The 18,839-nt window shown below is 37.3% G+C and overlaps 3 protein-coding genes across 7 annotated transcripts in view; 2 read left to right on the top strand and 1 right to left on the bottom strand.

The window, feature by feature from the left end:
• The window catches only part of epm2a (EPM2A glucan phosphatase, laforin), an 8,100-nt gene extending 5,371 nt beyond the window's left edge, over positions 1-2,729 (bottom strand). The window contains exons 1-2 of the mRNA XM_008397723.2: positions 1,521-2,729; positions 805-979 (exon numbers count right to left, since the gene is read on the bottom strand). Coding sequence (XP_008395945.1) covers positions 805-979; positions 1,521-1,767 — 422 coding nt within the window. The 5' untranslated portion in view covers positions 1,768-2,729. The remainder of the gene's footprint in view (positions 1-804; positions 980-1,520) is intronic.
• On the top strand, positions 1,753-9,850 carry LOC103457519 (hydroperoxide isomerase ALOXE3-like). Of its 3 annotated transcripts, XM_008397721.2 has the most exons (16): positions 1,753-1,771; positions 3,495-3,567; positions 3,666-3,828; positions 4,541-4,745; positions 5,342-5,423; positions 5,494-5,616; positions 5,706-5,809; positions 6,272-6,444; positions 6,543-6,686; positions 6,952-7,155; positions 7,242-7,328; positions 7,463-7,629; positions 8,483-8,604; positions 8,779-8,879; positions 9,048-9,218; positions 9,308-9,850. In XM_008397721.2, exons 3-16 carry the CDS (start codon positions 3,682-3,684, stop codon positions 9,485-9,487), a joined length of 2,010 nt encoding a protein of 669 aa, XP_008395943.1. In that variant the 5' UTR covers positions 1,753-1,771; positions 3,495-3,567; positions 3,666-3,681; the 3' UTR covers positions 9,488-9,850. The 3 variants fall into 3 exon arrangements, with proteins under 3 accessions (XP_008395943.1, XP_008395942.1, XP_008395944.1); XM_008397720.2 differs by lacking the exon at positions 1,753-1,771 and having other exon boundaries at positions 3,345-3,567; XM_008397722.2 differs by lacking the exons at positions 1,753-1,771; positions 3,495-3,567; positions 3,666-3,828 and adding an exon at positions 4,101-4,129 and having other exon boundaries at positions 4,608-4,745.
• A 3,834-nt stretch (positions 9,851-13,684) lies between these two features.
• LOC103457523 (arachidonate 12-lipoxygenase, 12R-type-like) lies at positions 13,685-17,752 on the top strand. 3 transcript variants are annotated; one of them, XM_008397729.2, is made up of 15 exons: positions 13,685-13,792; positions 13,984-14,192; positions 14,334-14,538; positions 14,659-14,740; positions 14,818-14,940; positions 15,037-15,143; positions 15,260-15,432; positions 15,717-15,860; positions 16,024-16,227; positions 16,313-16,399; positions 16,470-16,636; positions 16,716-16,837; positions 16,899-16,999; positions 17,286-17,456; positions 17,536-17,752. In XM_008397729.2, the coding sequence occupies exons 2-15, from the start codon at positions 13,998-14,000 to the stop codon at positions 17,713-17,715; spliced, it is 2,061 nt and encodes a 686-aa protein (XP_008395951.1). In that variant the 5' UTR covers positions 13,685-13,792; positions 13,984-13,997; the 3' UTR covers positions 17,716-17,752. The 3 variants fall into 3 exon arrangements, with proteins under 3 accessions (XP_008395951.1, XP_008395950.1, XP_008395952.1); XM_008397728.2 differs by having other exon boundaries at positions 13,688-13,797; XM_008397730.1 differs by having other exon boundaries at positions 13,689-13,797; positions 13,984-14,144.
• The last annotated feature ends 1,087 nt before the right edge of the window (positions 17,753-18,839 follow it).

The following is an 18,839-nucleotide window of genomic DNA, read 5'->3' as shown; positions in this document are numbered from 1 at the left end:
ATAAAAATCATGAAGACAAAACAATCCAAGCCAATCAGAGAAAATATTGTTTAAAAGCTGAAGTCGGGGAATAGACACAAAACATCTAAGAACTGGAGCTCAGTTAAATTCAGACAGGAATGGAAGGAATATGACAATTTACCTAGATCAAAATATTTGCTGAAATCTTCACAAGTGACCACACAAGAAGGAGACTAGTGAGAGAAGCCACCAGGTCACTCACGACTATGCCGAAGGAGTTACAAGCTTCAGCAACAGAGATTGGAAAGGCGCTGCAGTAAACGGTTGCCTGGGTTCTTCACCAGTCAACGCTTTATGGGAGAGTGGCAATGAGAAAACTACTGTTGAAGAAAACTCATATCAAGGCTTGACTAGCGTTTGAAAAAAAGGCACGACTCAATGGTCGAGAGGGAAAAAAGTCTTTGGTCTGATGAGAAATGAAAAGGGCTGTGGACAGTCGATCTCCAGGCCACCTGACAAGAGTTTGAACAGTTTTTCAAAGACGAAATGAGTAAATTTGCATTTTCTAGATGTGAAAGCCTAACTAAGACATATCTGCACAGATTCCATTCTGTGATTGCAGCCAAAGGCACAGCTACTTTACAAATACCCATTTGTAATCACTTATTTTATGCAAAACATTTTATCATTATTTTTGGAAAAGTCAGTTTTCATTTACATTTGTTGTACCTTTTTGTTAAAAATGTTGTCCTTCGTGATTTATGAAGAAATAAAAAGGGTGAAACGACCACTGGGGGTAAGGATTACTTTTCATAGGCGATGTCTTTCAAATTATACAGTTACCTGGAGAAATGTATGGCCTTCTGACCTGCAACCTTAAAGTAGAAATTGGTGGTGTGCCTCATCTCATCAGTGTGTCCCGTTTCCTCTATCCAGTGACCAATCGGGTGGCAGTACACTCCGTTCACCACATTTCTCTCATCATATAAACAATGCCTGTCATGACTTGGTCCGCTACCTATGGACAAACAAGACCACAGTTTTTTTATTTTTATTAAAGTACATTTATATTTCAATTATCTGATAGTGCATCCAATCAAACACCAGTCACTCTGTCGACCTATTCCATTGAAAAGAAAAACAAAAGTTTTGATGCATTTCTGTAGGTTTTTATTTGTAAAAAAGTCAAACCTGCTGACAACTGATAGTCATAAAGCCAAAAATTGAAAGATGTTCTGAACAATAAATTAACACAGTCAAATAAATAAATTAATTCCTATATCTAAGAATATTAGTATTTTCAGAAGTGCTTGAAATGTTATTTTAGATTTAATAGGAAAAAAAGATACTAGTTAATTCGTGTGTGTTAAATAATACATTTTGAAATTATCCAAGGCACTTTGCCGCCACCATGTGGCTGAAAGTATGTATTACATCACATGCATCACTAGTGCAGACATGGCGACGTACTTATTTTCTCTCTACGCTAAGATAATATGACATTAGTTTCAGTCCTTTCGGTGTCTTGTGTTGCTGCATCTATGTAAATCGTTGCGTACCTTCCCAGATAAAGGTGTCCCGGGCCTTTTTGATAAACTTGAACCACAGAGAGTCTTTGAACGGCTCGGCCAGCTCCACTTCGCCCGTCCACAGACACGGTTCATCTGGTGACGGCAGCTTCTGCGAAGCCTTCATCCGAACCGCCCTGTTCGGGTCCCAGTGACCCATTTCCTCACGCGAACCCAGAACGAAAACCTCCACGTCCGAGGACTCCGGAGTCAGAATGACACCGAATCTGAACAACATGCTCGTAGGTGTAGCTAAACGTCTCTAAATCATGTCCTCAGTTTGAAAGCGTTTGGTTTGGTACTAACAAAAGGAGTGTAATAGCTGTTCTGTAAATCCGTGAGGGACGCAGACTGTGGACTGTGATCTTGAAATAGTCAGGCCCTGTGATGGTACGTTTGGCATCAAAGATATGGTATAGATACAGACGGTTCACTCTCTCAGAATCCCGAGGAACCAATCATGGGCCACATCACTTTTAATGTAAGTCGAGCTTGGAGAGAAAACAGAAATAAATGAAGAAAGCTTCTTCATATCGACGCCTTCAGCAAGCATCGCAGAGGCGTCCAAAGGTTCTTTAAGGCCCGAGGATCAAACTTTTCACTCTTCTAAAGCTTTTTTATTTCTTTTTATTTTAGCTCAAATTACTTAGAAAAGAACTGAAATATTATTAGAGTAGTAAATTGAAGGAATTAATTTCAGTCTTTTTTTTTAAGAAGAAAGTGTTCAAATCAGCAGCAATTCAAGACAGATCTTGTGGATCTGTTACTTATAAAACCACCTTCAATTGATACCTGATTAATAGCCTTTTACTGAACTGCAATCACTCAGGTGTGTAAAAGCAGGGAGCCATCGGAAACATGCAGGGCAGTAGGCATCCAGGGCTAGGGTTAAGAAATACTAATCTAAAATATTTGGTAAAACAAAACAAAACTAAAAAATACTTGGCAAAATTTTGTGGTTTTGCAAGTTATATACTTAGATGTATTTTAAGTTAGCTACTAATATGTAATTGCAGCCAGACTTTATGAAAGAATGGAAAATAACTTATTTCAGATTTAACAATTTTGATCTCTGCTATTTAGGTTGTAAAGAAATGAGTCTCTTGCATACTATGCATTCCTCAGTCTGTACGTCAAGTTTTTTAAAACCTCAGATACTTGAGAGTTTGAAATGTCTTTCTTTTCTTTTTCTGCTTTGACATTCATCAGACTCTGTAGGTCCTAATCAGCACGACTCTGTTCCAGCTTTGCTCTCCAGAAAGCAGGCCTGCAGTACATTTTTAATAAATGCCAACTTTGAATAAATAAAGCACCCATAGTTAGAAGAAGCTTTTGAGGAACACTATTTCCTATGCTCTAAAATGTTTTTTCTTTACATTTTGGTGTAAGTTTAAGCATTAAAAAACAATACTGTTCAAACTAAGTTAATTGGTTTATTCCTTGAGTTTTGTACTTGTTTTGGGCTAATAAAACCCCAAAACTCAGTTTCTCAGAAAATTTGTTCAAATAAGACAACAAAAAAAAAGGATTTTTAATACAAAAATGTGGGCCTCGTAATAGCTCCACTGAGCCATCTGATTTTGTCAGCTAATCAAACACAGCGATATGATGGTTGTTAAAGTTATTGGTACTTTTGGCATTCTGGGCAGCTCTCAAGTCCTGCTGGAAGTGCAATTAGAAGGTTGACAAAACTTCTCTGTAAAGAGAAACATTGTGGTCCTGCAAAAAATAAAAGATTCTTGGTAAACAGTTGCACCAGCTTTGCACAGAAATGACTTTTGAACATTTTTAAGTGATAAATCTGGTTTTGGGCAGAAATTTGGCAAGAGACGTGCAATATTCATTTTCCCTTTGAGACCAACTGCACAGCTTGTAGTCAAAGCAGTCCGGCTTCCACCAAGTAAACTTTACTAAACCTGTCCAGTGGAAAACGCCTCTTTCACATTCCTCCACGATCTATTCAAGGCAAAGGTGCAGTCGCATTTTTGAATTCGTCTTGAGGCAATACAACCTGCTGTTGCTGATTTAAGAAAGACAGGTATGTGTTTTTTGAGGAGAATTATCATTCAGATTAAGAAACTTAATATACTTTCATTTAGATGTTTGAGTTCACAGTTTTGTTTCTCTTCTGGACAGCTGCCTCGAAGAAACAATGGCTGAATACAAGCTAGAAGTGACAACTGGTAACATAAAGCATGCAGGGACAACAGACAACATCTATGTCATCTTGTTTGGGTCAGAAGGGCAAAGTGAGCGCACAAAGTTGGACAATTCTGGGATCGACTTTAAAGCTGGGAAGGCAAGTTGCATTCTCTTAAGCATGGTTTATGATTTTTAAACAGGTTAATCAGGTTTTTCAAACAATGGGAAACTGCTCCTTTGACGCTTATGTTTTCCTTTCTTTGTACGTTTGTCATTTTATACACCTTTCTTTCTTTTACCTTTAATAGGTTAATATAATTGGAAACTGATACTTTTAAGGGTGTGAACTATTACAGAACAGAGTGAAGATAATAAGTATTTAATCCCCTGATTGTCTCATCTTAATCACGTACCTGCCTCATCTCTGGGGAAACTTCTGTTCATAAAGGTGGAAAAAGATCCTCTTTTCATCTTCCCAGAAAACGAGTCTTTAATGTTTAAGTTTCATTTACAGTAACAGAATGTCACTACACATCCAGAAACAAATCCAGCACATAATAGTTAGAACATCCTTTAAATAGTGAGAAAGATAAGTATAGTTGTAAAAAAATAAGTATTGATTACAATAATGATTTTTGCAGGAAATATAGTTATAATAACATTTCTACAAACAAGACATTTAAACCAGCTGTTGGGAACAATTAAAGTAATACGCATGTACATGAAAACCAGAGCAAATTACCTCACACATAAAAATAAATAAGGTCTTGACAACAGAGGCTCAAATACTACTTTCCCCACAATAAATGTAATATTTTAGTTTAACTGTCTTAGCTCAATACATTGATTTTTTTTTCTTTTTTTCTCAGACAAGGACATACACAGTCAAACCTGCCTCATCTCTGGGGAAACTTCTGTTCATAAAGGTGGAAAAAGATCCTCTATTCATCTTCCCAGAAAACGAGTGGTACTGCTCCACAATCCTAGTGACAGCTCCGGAAGGGGACATGATTGTTTTCCCCTGCTATAGATGGATTTCCAGAGGTGAACTTGTGGAGCTCAGAGGAGGAAAAGGTCTGATTCAAATGTAACCTATTTTAAATCATAGCATTACATAATAGAACTTGTCCTTTCCCTGTAAAGGATACTTTCCAGAACTTACAAAGCATTTTTGGGAACTATAATGGAAAGTATTGGTTATTTTCCTGTAGACTTTGAAGGATTCTTTGAGGCATGTTCTATATTTAAAAAAATAGATAAAGTCTGTTGTCTAAGTTCAGCAAAAGAGGTAGATAAATTACAGGAAAGTAACGATAAAGTTTTATGAAAGTTCCACAAAATGGGTTTTGGAAAAGTTTCTAGAAAGCAAAGTCTGAAAATTAACATCGTTAATTCTGGGAAAGTATCAGGTTAGTTCAGGGGAAATAATCAACAAGTTTTATAAAAGTTTTTCTAGGTGCTACGAAGTTATGGGTAAGTAGGAAGTATGGCATGTTCGAAGCACGTAAAAAGTTAATTCCATTAAATTTCCAAGAATCTACAGGTTCTAAAAATAATCTATGTTCTGGAAAAGTACATACTTATGTTGTGCCATCAAATAAATTTTAAATAACTGATGCTAATTTATCCATTATAATTAATTTGAATGTATTTGTTTTCAAATCTGGAAGCCATGACAGTTTTTGAGGAGGAACATTCCCTGCTGACTGATCTTCGAAAAAGAGAACTAGAACTTAAAAAGAGTTTATACAAGTAAGTTTCCATTAAACTTTGTCAGAGGAGCTGGTCTGAACAATCTTTAAAACTTATTGTTCTGTCTCAGGTGGGAAATTACTGATGAGAAGTTGCCGCACTCCACTCACTTCAAAGACATATCTGAGCTCCCTGCAGAAATTTGCTTCTCTTTGTCCAAATCAGAACAGGTTCAATATACAAAAAGAATGATGTGAGTCAAAAATTACAACATTGTCATCACAATCTCCTTCTGTTTTTTAAGCCGATATGTCTGCACTGTTTTGCGCACATTTGTTTTAGCGGCTCTGAACTGAAATTTAAAGGGCTGGCTGGATCCCTCAAAAAATGGAAAGACATCGATGACATGAAAAATATCTTCTGGTCCAAAAAGACAACACTATCAGGTATGCTCTGCCATTTCAATAAAAATGACATGGTTTTTGATGATTTGTACATTTCTCCTGCCTGATATCTTTAAACAAGAAATTCATTCATCCTTTACACCGAAGTGCTTGCTTGCGAACAATGTAAATTTGCAAATGCTGAGAAAATCTTACTGAGACATACAAACTTTGTTTTGTATGTCCAGTCCAGTTGGTTTTTTTTTTATATATAAAACTTAATCAGATTCACTATGACTAATGCAAGATGTATGTGCAAGAACAGAAAATCTACATACATACATATGTGCAGAGCACAGCTAACAGAGATCAAAAGACAAATCATTCTTTTGTACATGCGCTAATTTGGACATTTAGGAAATCACTAAAAGATGATGTAACAAGGAGCTACTAAGACTTTTTTAAAAATATTATTTTGCTATAAGATAAAATAATGTCATTTATTTTTACTTGTATTTTTTCCAGAGTATGTTTCAGAGCACTGGAAAGAAGATGACTTTTTTGGATCCCAGTTTTTGAATGGAACAAACCCAAATGTGATCAAGCGCTGCTCCAAACTTCCCCCAAACTTTCCAGTGACTGATGAGATGGTGAAACCTTTTCTGGAAACTGGAACCACTCTGGAAAAGGAAATGGAGGTTCGAAAGACTATTCATGGACTGACATTTATCTTTAATTACTAGTCAATTTCTCCAAAGGTTTGCCTGATTCTAGCATAGCTCTTTGTCCTACATAGAAAGGCAACATATTCCTGTGTGACCAGAAGATAATGGATGGAATTCCAGCCAGAATGAAGGATGGAAATCCTCTGTACGCGACAGCCGGTTTGTGTTTGTTCTACATGAACCCTGAGCAAAAACTGATTCCAATTGCAATACAGGTAATGTCCTGATGGGAAAGCCAGCTCTGTAATGAGATTGTGAACAGAATGCAGTTTTTGGTTAATTAAAATTTAATTTCTCATTATTTTTTGGCAACTAAACTCACTGAACAAAAGCTACAGCGATGGGAGAACAGCATCATGGCACTTATCTTAGCACAGCCAACCAATTCAAATGTGTTTAGCCAATCAAAAGGCTCCTGAATGACATCAATATCAGGCAATAATCTACTTTTAAAAGCCTTGATAAAATCTTTCATTTCAGCTGCATCAACAACCCTCTGAGCAGAACCCCATCTTTCTGCCAAGTGACCTTGAAACAGATTGGCTTCTGGCCAAGCTGTTTTTTAGGAGTTCAGACCAGATTGAATTCCAGGCCGTCCATCATCTCTTGAGCGTTCACTATCTGGCAGAAGTCTTTGCTGTTGCTGCTCTCCGCTGCTTCCCAACTATTCATCCCCTTTATAAGGTATCAACCGACATAATACAGCTGGCAGAGCAATGTTTTTAGTTTGATTTAATTTTTAAAAATATATTTTGGTTTTATTTATACAGCTACTGATCCCACACTTCCGCCACACTCTACACATAAACGTAGTGGGCCGTAAAACTCTTCTTGGACCTGGTGGAGCTTTGAGTGAGGTACTGCGATTTAACATGCATTTCTAACACCACGCTCCTGTTTCGGCGATGAGAAGGCCTGTTTTGTCGTTGAAGACTTACATGATTAAAGTGATTTTGAATAGTTTAACTATGCCGGACTTTGTGGTTGATAGAGCTCTCTAGGAGAGGAGGGGCTGACAGAGCTCATGAGAAGAGCGCTGTCTCAGATGACCTACAGCTCCCTCTGTCTGCCGGAGAACATCGCTGCTCGAGGGCTGGAGACGATTCCCAACTTCTACTACAGAGATGATGCTTTGAAGGTGTGGAATAACATCAACAGGTAATGATTTGTTAAACTGTTGTACATTCCAAGCAAAAAACATATTTTGTTTACAATGTAAAAGTTATTGGTTCAGAGGAATATAAGAATGGGATATTACACAGATCATTTCAAGCATGTTCATACACCTTGAAATTGTACATATTTTATTAAAATAATCAACTTTATCATAAGTTATTAGTTTCCTGTACTCTGATTTGATCTCGTCCAGTCGGAGCGCTTTCCTCTCGATGCCACTTCTTCATCAGGTTCATTTCTAGATTGAACAACCAATAGTTTTTCTATCAACCGTGTGACTCTGAAAAACGTTCCTGTACCCGCGTAGTAGAAGCTATCCCACAAGATAATGCTGCCACCACCACATGTTAATGTGAGGAACATGCTGTGCACATTTTTTTTCTGTGGTGTCCCCTACATATTTTATGGTAAACTGTAAGTGGGACAATTTCATGCTGTTTATTCACTAACTTTTCCTGATAAAACTCTTCATAAAATGCTGCATCTAAGCTCAGATTTTATTCTTGAATGGTGGACATTTTTTATTTACTAAAATTAGTAGCTGACTTATAACCATAGTTGGTTGAGCTGGACTTTATTTTGGGTTGTCAGGGTGAAAGGGCCTGAATATAAATACTTTCCATAATTTATGAATTTATTTGTACTTTTTTTCCACAATTGGGTTGAAATTAAATTCCAATAAAATGCAATGCAGTTTGTGGTTGTTATGTGATAAAATTATGCATGTGAATACTTTTGCAGGGCATTTTATTGCCAGAAATATACTGCAAAGTTTAAGTTAGATGCATACTAAAGAAAAGATGAATTTGTAATTTATTTTTCTACTTTTTACTAGTTTTGTGAAGTCTGTGGTGGAATATTACTATGACTCTGACAGCAATGTATGCAAAGACTCTGAGCTGCAAGAATGGGTCAATGAGATATTCACACATGGCTTCCTGAAAAACAAACTGTCAGGTGAGTGTCAGACTAACCTATATTAGTCTTGATCAATATTTCTTTATAGTTCCAACATTTTTCAATGTAATGAAGTACAAGAAAAATCTTACATTTGCCAAATACCGTCTGTAGCATGTTGTTTTTAATTGTTAATTTAGTTGGAGATAAAACTATGTACACATTATGTAATAGGTTGTCCATCGTGCTTCAACACTGTGGCTGAAGTGATCAAGTTCATCACCATGGTGATCTTCAGAGTATCAGCTCAACATGCTGCTGTTAATGATGGACAGGTGAGTGACAAAGATCTATCCGATTGAAATGTTTAGGAAATAAAATGATCTTCTGATTATAAAATAATAATAAAAACATTTGTATGAAATCAAAGTTCAACCACTTTCAACTTCTATAGTTTCATTTGTGTTTTTAACTAATGAAAAAGTTTTTTTTTTCTTTTATAGTTTGACTACAACTCTTGGATTCCCAATGGCTCCCTCCTGTTATGTAAACCTCCTCCCGTCACTAAGGGGCTGTCCAACATGCAGACGCTTCTGGAGGTTTTCCCAAATGTTGGAGACACAGTAAAGATTGTGTCAACTGTTTGGATTCTCTCAGACAAGTACACTGATGTGGTGAGTTAGTAGAATGATTATAATTCTAAAACTATTCTCAAAATGAACTGGTGTATGAGCCTTACTTAATGGCTTTCTTCTGGCTGCAGGTTCCCTTGGGTACATACCCTGAGGAACATTTTGATGAGCCTGCCCCGAAGCAGATGATTAAGGAATTTCAAGCTGAGTTGTCTTACTTGAGTGAAGAAATTGCAACAAGAAATTCTCAGCTTAAAATACCCTACCCATATCTGAACCCTGCTGTCATAGAGAACAGTGTGACCATTTAGGAAACAAGGCCAGCAGATACTTCTTTTCTTTTCTTATTTTTCAGCTGGGTTCTCCTGAAAGTTTTGCGGCTCTTTCAGATAATTGCATATATTGTGTCTTATTTATTTTTCTAGTGATTGCATTTTTGAGTAACATTCGTTTTTAATTTCTTGACTGCAAACGTTCTCCGTGTTGCTGTTAAGTTGTGTAATCGTGGGAGCAAGTCTAGGCTTTGGCTCCATCTGCGAAAGGCAGAATAACTGAGTTGGAAAAAAAACCCTGAAGATTTTGTTTTTACTCCTGATTATGAGGTCTCTATGACTTTGTCTATTTGTTAGAGTACTCAATCAACAGAAAATGCAATAAAATGATGAAAATCTAAACCCTATTGTAGAACTTTTTTTTTTCCAAATATGCGACAACTTCTCTAGCCCTAATCTAAAGTACAATGCATTGGGACCAGCCAGGGGAGGAACAAAAAAGGGCTGAACTGCACACAGAAAACAGGAAAACTTAGGCTAGGAGTTCAGGTGAACTCAAAACGAACTCACAAAGAATATTTGTGATAATTCACAAGAGACTGGGGTTTGTAAGACAACAGAACAGAAAGAACAAAGTCATACATATTGAGAATTTCTACAAGAAATGTGTGTGAGAAAAATATTTCAGAAGAACAAAGTAACGCGGGTAGTGATAACATCAATGAAGACCTAGAAAACCTTAAAAGGAGCATTCATAGTGTGGAGGTGACTCGATTAAAACAACTGTTAGAATCAATAAATGCCAAAAGAGTTACAATGTGTTGAAGATCAAATTTTGCAAATGTTCTCTAAAATCTCAAAGCTCCTTATTAATTTTCTTGTTGAAAATATCAAAATAGGTGACTTTTAATCCTTCCTGCACCCTCAAAAATAATTTAAAGGCAGCACATTAGACCATCTTTAAGTAACAAGAAGTTGAAAACATTGCGGTAAGCAAACATCATCAGGTGGACAAGACTGGGTCATCCAGTCTGTTCCCCAGGATTCCAAAAAGCTTTTTTTTTGTAAAACCAGATGCAGAATGTGATAAGTAGGTATGTGATGTAATCTTGGAAACTTACTGGCAACACAGAAGAAGAAAAAATCAGCACCCAATAAGAAAACCCCACTGCTTGTATAGGAAATTTTCTACAACTCTGCAATCTATTGCCACAACAGGAAAAAGAAAAACATTACTTACTTTTATTGTAGGTGTTTGTGACAGATTCTTTAAGCATACATAAAGTTCACAAATAAGAAGCTGGAATTTAAGGGACCTGCTTTCTCAAAGATCTAGTTCACTGCAGCCTATTGTGAAAAATTACACAAGAAATGACATAATTTATTTCATGATAATAATAATTTAAAAAAATAATTAAATGTTCTTTAAGTAAATTGTGAGCAACATTCCTTTTGCCTTTTATGTTTCTATGATATAGAAATACACATCAGAGTTATTTATTTGTATAAAGCCTCTTTTTTCAGGGAACTGTCGAGTATCTGGTCTTGCTTGTTTATTTTTCTTTGAAAACGCAACAAAGAAATAGACAACGAAGAACACGTCTTACTACTTCTGTGAATTTAGTAGCCTAAAACTGATTATCATCACTAAATTCCAGAAAAATCCTAATTAGTGCCGCAGGGTGAAACATCCAAGTATAAAAGGCAGAGCGAGACATATTCTTCCAACTGAACTGAGAGATAGATCTTTCTGGTCTCTTCTGGTTTCCCAGATAAACTGGCATCTGGTCTTTACAATGATGATCAATCAGGTAATTAAAAATTAAAATTTTTTCACACTTATTGAATATTGAGAACTGCTCTCTGTGAAAAACCATGTTTTTTCTCTTCTAGCCGAGTCTGACCATTGCTGCAGTTTTGCTTCCTGGTTCATCTTAACATTTTCATAGTTCTAAACACACAAATAAATCTTACTGTGGGACATCACTTCACTAATAAACAATATTCTGATTAAATTTAACAGCTCATGTGTGCCAGAGTGCTAGAGGTAAGAGTATCTTACTGGGTTTATGAAAACTATTAGACTTGCAGTTTGATGTTTCTTTCATCTCATAACTTTTACACCATCATTGATTTTGGCAGAAAAATTAACATGCATAAATTTCTTTCCTGTATAATTAAATAAGTTGTATAAAGTTGCAGTTTTGAATGTACGTTTTACTTTTTTATGAAAGTATAATATTAGTGCGGACCTCTGAGGGAAGTCCCGCTCGCCGTTCCTCGTCATGGCTGACATTCGGCGCTAGGCTAAGCTACACTGACTTCACGCACACTACACTTGTAATAATAATGTGGCGGATGATGGCACAGTCCTGTACCAGTTGCCTTTTTTTGCAGTTGCCATTCTGGTACTTTCTACCATTAACAAATGCCACGACCAAACGCAGAGAAAGGCGGGAGCTACCGGGCTGCTCGTCATCCGCCGCGCTGTTATAGAAGCGGTAATGACGTCACGCGTCGAGATGTTCTCCATACGTTGCTAGCTGGCGAAAGACTTCGAGAAAGACTTTTAAGAAGACTTAGTGATCTTGGGGTGACCCAACTATACTCTAGTTTGGTCACCCCTATGTCTTGAATTTGGAGGGGAAAAAAAATCATATTTTATTTATCACTACAGAAGGGTTCAGTGAATGCGCATATGAAACTGGTGGGTTCGGTACCTCAAAAAAGGTTAAGAACCACTGGTCTAGACAGTCCCGACAGACCTGTTGATTTTGAGACTTTAAAAGGAACTGAGGGACGAATACCCAGGTCAGATTTGTGCCAGCCCCTTGGACATTATGGCTGTTACTGTTAAAGGAAGAATCCCAGCGGATAAGGCAGGGCAGACTTTCTATGGCTTAAAAGAGAAAATAAAATCACACACAAGAAACATCCACTTGATAGAATGGTGAGCTAAGAAGTTTTCTTTTTAAAGTCACACAAGAATTATTATGAATTTTCCCCTTCTCAATATACTTAAAATTAGCAGCCAAATATTCATTAATACATTAACAAATAAATCAAATGAAGTGATTTCAATTGTTATTTAAGTTGGTGGAATATGTCTAAAATTACTTTTAGACATTAAGGCTTTATATAACATACTGTGCTGTCTATAAAACAATTTAAGAGGCATACTATATTTTTTGTATCATATTGGAACAGAAATGTTTAAAAACAATCTTAATGCTAACTATCCATCACCTCTGTTATCCTTCAGCTACAGCCCCTTTAAGGGGTTCATTTGCCACAACAAAGACCAAAAATCTGACTCCTGCAAGGACTACCAAGTTCACTTCAAGTGCCCATGCACTGAGCGAAACCAGGCTTCTGCACAACAGATTTACTAGAAATACAAATCATTGCTGTAGCTTTAATTTCTCTGCAAATTATTTCTTCTACTTTAAAACTTCATAGATAAATTGTTACATTGATGTCCCAATGGTGAATTCTAGAAAATATGGCTTAAGAAGCACAAATTCTGAAATTTGTGTTTTTGTTTGGGGGATCATGATTTTAAATAGCCTATTTCTAAACTGTTGAATATAATAAATCAACCTGAACAAAAGTGATCAAGACAACTGTTTCAATGCATTTTTTTATAGTCATCATTTTTAAAATTATTTGGATCTATGTGATGCAGAATTTTTATCACTTCATATTTGACTAACTGGTGACTAAATGCAGACTTTAACCTTTTATAGAATTGTCTAGCAATATTGGAGTAAAACATTCAAGCTAGTAATAAACATGCATGTTAAGCTGCATCCATCATTTCAAGACAAAAAGTTGTATATTGACACAAACTGGCAATTTAGCAAAGAATGGTTCTCTGTCACCATGGCAGAGCCTGGAGAGCCTTTTATTTTAAGCATCTATTTTGTTCATTTCAGTCAGTATAGCCTACAAATAAAATCAGATAGCCTTAGAGCACCTTATTCCCCCGTGGAAATAAAGTATTTGTGAATTCCAATTTAATGTTATCAATTTAAATTCTGTATATATATAAAAAAAAACATTCAAAAGATATTTTGGTCATTTCATTGAGGTTTTTGGAGGTCTATTGTCATATTCACATTTTCTGAGCAAAGTGCTTTCACACTTCTCTCCCTTCAACCACTAATTGAACCTGCTGATAGTCACTAATTAACAGCACACCTGTTTCAGCTTTCATAATTGGCATTTTCTTCTTATTATTGGACATCACCTCCACCTGCTTCCATTCAGCGATCTGGCTTCTTTCACCCCTGACAGTTTGCTGTAGCTGTCTGCTAACTTTGTCAGTTGGTTATCCTGTCACTGGTAAGGTAACTGAAACTCAATTTAACTGTTGACATCAGCCTCATGTTGACAATGTGGAATTAAATCTTTGTGTGCTGTAGCTTAAAGATGCAGCTGTAACTTTATGTGCCATAATGACTGCTTGGCCATTTAGTAACTTATTTTCTTTGGTTTTCTCCATTTGAAATGTCTTGATTTTTCTCCTGCCACAGTGTGTATTCAGGCTATGGCTGAATACAAGGTCAAGGTGACAACGGGTACCATGAAGCATTCAGGCACAATAGATCACATCTACGTCATCTTGATTGGGACAGAAGGACAGAGTGAGCGCACAGAGTTGAACAGTTTGGGGATGGACTTTATAACTGGAAAGGCAAGCTGCTGTGTATTTAAACATTTAAAAAAAAAAAAAAAACATAAGGTAGGCACGAAATGTAAAACAATGCATTTAGTCTCGAATATTTTATCATAAACATGGATACACTTGCTAAACATTCATCACTCTGATGTGGATATGTAGGGCGGCACGTTGACTTTTATATTTTTGTGTGATAACTTTCAGACTGGTGCATACAAAGTCAAAACTAGCTCATCTCTGGGGAAACTTCTGCTTGTCAAGGTTGAGAAGGATCCCTTTCTAATCTTCCCAGAAGACGAGTGGTTCTGCTGCAAAGTAGAAGTGAAGACTCCGGAGGATGAAGAAATTCTTTTCCCTTGTTATAGATGGCTTTCCAGGGGGGAATTTGTGGAGCTCAGAGCAGGAAAAGGTCTGAGTTTTAAAATGCAATAATCTGCACATGACTGATGCTGACACTCTGCAGGTTTTGCAAGGCTGATTATTGGGTATATTCATCTTCACTATGGGATGTGTGTGTTGTGTGTCTAAGGAGTAAAGTTTTTGGAAGAGGACCATCCTATGCTGCTTAACCACAGAAAAACAGAACTGAGGTTTAAAAAGGGTACTTACCAGTAAGTTTCCAGTCAAGTTTCTCTAGAGTTGCAGCATCTGAGCAAATATTCAACATTTTATTTATTTTTTTTAATAGATGGAAGATCATTAATGATGGGTTGCCGCACATTACTCATTTCAAAGATGTATTTGAGCTTTTTGCAGAAGTTCGTTTCCCCTTGTCCAAAACGGAAGAATTGGAGCACACACAAAGAATGATGTGAGTCGATTATTCCAGGTTACCCCTTATTTGTGCTCCTAATACCTAGAAGTTGGTATGTGTTCACTGATTTCTGCTTTGTACTCTATTCTCCAGAACTCTTGAACTGGCAATGAAGGGACTGGTTGAACCTGGTAAAAAATGGAAACGAATTGAACACATGAAAAATGTCTTCCAGTTCAAAAAGACGACGATGTCAGGAGGTTGAAGGCTTCTTACTAGTTTAAATATTTACATCCCAATTTTTTTTACTTTATCCAGAAGTGTGTTTTTGTAAATCAGAATTATGCTGTTTGGTTTCCAACTTTTATTATTCCAGAGTACGTGTTGGAGCACTGGAAGGAAGATGACTTTTTTGGATCCCAGTTTTTGAATGGAACAAACCCAAATGTGATCAAGCGCTGCTCCAAACTTCCCCCAAACTTTCCAGTGACTGATGAGATGGTGAAACCTTTTCTGGAAACTGGAACCACTCTGGAAAAGGAAATGGAGGTGAGCATATGTTTGGGATTTTGTGTGACAAACATGAAATGATACTCAATAGGGTGTTAAAGGATTATATTTTTTAGGCGCTCAACTAGGAACGTACTTTTATTTGTCCAACTTTAGATCTAAACTTTTAAAGGGAACCTGATGCTAATGCACTTCATCAGATATTTAAAATCTCAGTTCTACTTTTCCTCAATTCATATTTACTCAATAAAATGAGATTTGAGGTTGTAATGACATGGAGAAAAGGAATGTACTGAAACCAACTCGTTCTCCATCCCACACAGGAAGGCAATATATTTCTATGTGACCAGAAGATAATGGATGGCATACCAACCAGGCAGAAAGATGGAAATCCTCTGTATGTTGCAGCTGGTTTGTGCTTGTTTTACAAGAACCCTGAAGGAAAACTGTTGCCAATTGCCATACAGGTAATTTACTGAAAGGAGAAAAGCTTAGACATGTTCATGAGTCACTTGGCATGTGGATATAATAATTTGAGACAAAATGGGAGCTAATGTGACACTAATTGGGGGCATTGAGTTGTGATTTGTTTGAATTTTTATTTTTTTTGTCTCCATGTCTTCCATGCAGCTGTACCAACAACCCTCTGAGCAGAACCCCATCTTTCTACCAAATGACCTTGACACAGATTGGCTTCTGGCAAAGCTGTTTTTTAGGAGTTCAGACCTGATTCAACACCAGACGCTCCATCATCTCTTGCACACTCACTATCTAGCAGAAGTCTTCACCATGGCTACTTTTCGCTGTCTCCCAACCGTTCATCCGCTTTATAAGGTATCGGCTGACATTATAATAAGAAAGCAATATTCTCTTTAAGCTACGTGACCTTAAATTTTATTTGTTTATCTTGTCTATACAGGTGCTGATTCCACACATCAATTGTACTCTCCACATAAACATCTTGGTCCGCAAACTACTACTTTCACCTGGGGGAGCATTGAGTGAGGTATGACTGTAAAAATCTTGGTGAAACCCTCTGTTTTTATTTAAGAACTTTTTTGTTTTGTTTTTAACAGAGCTCACTTGGAGTGGAGGGGCTGATGGAGCTTATGAGAAGAGATTTGTCTCAAATGACCTACAGCTCCCTCTGTCTGCCTGAAAACATCAATGAAAGAGGACTGGAGTCGATCCCAAACTTTTATTACAGAGATGATGCGTTGAAGCTGTGGAACTACCTCAATGAGTAATTAAACTTGGCAGCATATTGACTGCACTAGTTTCAGAATGCAAATGTATACAATTTTTTTTCTTCCCCCTGCCAGTTTTGTAACAGCTATGGTGGAGTACTACTACTCTTCTGATTGTGATGTGATTAAAGACATTGAGCTGCAGGAATGGGTCAATGAGATATTCACACATGGCTTCTTGGAGAACAAACATTCAGGTAAAGATCTGTTTTCAGTTCAATTGCTGCTGCAGAATAATGGACAATGACTCTGCAACAGGTATCCCATCATGCTTCAATACCATTGAGGAAGTGGCAAAGTTCATCACCATGGTGATCTTCAGAGTGTCGGTACAGCATGCTGCGGTTAACAATGGACAGGTGGGCAAATGTTAGCCATTTTAGCACATACAATTTGAATGGACTTGATGTGGCTTAAATGCGATTAAGTAAATCAAATCAGTGAAATGCCACAGGCTGACCTTACACAGTGGCTCAATAACCGCATTAGTACCGTGTCCACATCCTGTACATAAACTTGAAGAGTTGACTGTAAGCTCTAATCAAAATTGGCAAATGCTTCATGTCTGGGGAATCTTTCGCTTTCTGATTTTTACATTTGAATTAGATTCCAACACACCCTATATTATCCATTTTCTCTTTCTAGTATGACTACAACTCCTGGGTACCCAATGGCTCCCTCCTGCTGTGCAAACCTCCTCCAGCCACAAAGGGGGAGTCCAGCATGCAGACTTTTCTGGACACTCTCCCAGATGTTGAAGACTCGGTCAAGATTATGTCAGCTGCTAGGATTCTTTCAGAAAAGTACACTGATGTGGTAAGATACTCAGGACGGATTACAAAAAATGTTCAGTTTTCACATTTCTGCAACACCCTCTACTGTCTGACACATGCAGGTTCTCCTGGGTGAATTTCCAGAGGAGCACTTTGACGAGCCTCTCCCGAAGGAGATCATCAAGGCCTTGCAAGCTGACTTGTCCTACATAAAGGAAGAAATTGCAGCAAGAAATTCCAAACTGGAAATGCCCTACACATATCTGAACCCTGATGTGGTAGAAAACAGTGTGACCATTTAGTGATTGTTTTCATGATTAAAAAAAATGTGTGAAAGGCTTTGCATTGTTCTATCTTCACTATACAATTCCCCAAGACATGGGTCTCTACAGTGATTTTTGAAAATGATCATCTTTGCTATGTATGTTAATGACATACTGCAGTCAAACAGCTGTTTTACTTCAGACAAAACATTGAATTTGCTGTGAAATTCCTAGCAAGGGTGAAAAGCAATCTAAAAGTTTACTCAAAGTAGATGAGGTGAATGACGTGAGTAATGAGCCTGTACATTACAACTAAATGTACCAAAGAGCTTGTGTAAGAACAATTGGCTTTTATTTTGAAAAATTACAGTAATTGGAAGGTATAGTCAGGATTTGTGTGCAGACATTGTTGCTGGCCCTCTTTTTGATCAAAAAGAGCTAAATGGCTATGCCACAGAAATTACTTGAAATAAGGTCATTGACCAATGACAATCTGTTTTTGTGGTTCAACAGAATTTAAACTAATGGAGGCATGGGGCAAAGTTGTGGTACCTGTAAATTTATTGCACAACCAGAGGCAAACCCTGGAACTTCAGTACCTGCCCAGGTGTTTTGGCCTGCTCTATGTGGGCAAAATGCTCCAGTTGTCTCAGGTTTAAAGGGTGCTTTCCCCAGATGCACAAATGTTAAGATTCAGATGAGGGCTCACAGGCCAGTTGAACAGCCCCGGATCCAGACGAGTTTAACGGCGGCAGCATCCACTTATTTTAGGGAGGCAAAATGAATATGCTTTTATTTTGAAAACCGACACGTAAAATGAAGCAGTCACGTGACCCATGCAATGCCAGGCATTGTTTGCTGCCACTCACGTGGTTTTTAGCAAGACAACACAAGCCTCGAAGTGGGGCTCTATCAGACACGCCCCCTTTCTACTCCGTACACGCCTGGAAACCTGGATTCAGATGCTCCATAGGATCCAGACGGGTTTAACAGGGTCAGCAACCACTTATTTTGGGGAGGCAAAATGAATACGTAGCTGAACATAGACAACATCAATAGCCTACAGGCAGTGGTGGAGAAAGTGCTCAAAGTAAAAGTAAAACTACCACATTAACATTTGTACTTAAGTAAAAGTAAAAAAGTACTGACTTTTAAAAATACTT

This window comes from Poecilia reticulata, linkage group LG21, assembly GCF_000633615.1.
Source record: "Poecilia reticulata strain Guanapo linkage group LG21, Guppy_female_1.0+MT, whole genome shotgun sequence".
Classification (NCBI taxonomy): domain Eukaryota; kingdom Metazoa; phylum Chordata; class Actinopteri; order Cyprinodontiformes; family Poeciliidae; genus Poecilia; species Poecilia reticulata.
The sequence above is the reverse complement of the archived record's forward strand: the minus strand, read 5'-3'. Positions and strand labels throughout refer to the sequence as shown.

Excerpts from the sequence above, each read along its gene's own strand:
- LOC103457519 (XM_008397721.2), top strand. The coding sequence starts at position 3,682 with ATGGCTGAATACAAGCTAGAAGTGACAACTGGTAACATAAAGCATGCA. Across the intron at positions 5,617-5,705 it reads CAATATACAAAAAGAATGAT|CGGCTCTGAACTGAAATTTA; the intron begins GTGAGTCAAAAA and ends CATTTGTTTTAG. Across the intron at positions 7,156-7,241 it reads CTATTCATCCCCTTTATAAG|CTACTGATCCCACACTTCCG; the intron begins GTATCAACCGAC and ends TTATTTATACAG.
- LOC103457523 (XM_008397729.2), top strand. The coding sequence starts at position 13,998 with ATGGCTGAATACAAGGTCAAGGTGACAACGGGTACCATGAAGCATTCA. Across the intron at positions 14,539-14,658 it reads GGAGCTCAGAGCAGGAAAAG|GAGTAAAGTTTTTGGAAGAG; the intron begins GTCTGAGTTTTA and ends TGTGTGTCTAAG. Across the intron at positions 16,228-16,312 it reads CCGTTCATCCGCTTTATAAG|GTGCTGATTCCACACATCAA; the intron begins GTATCGGCTGAC and ends TTGTCTATACAG.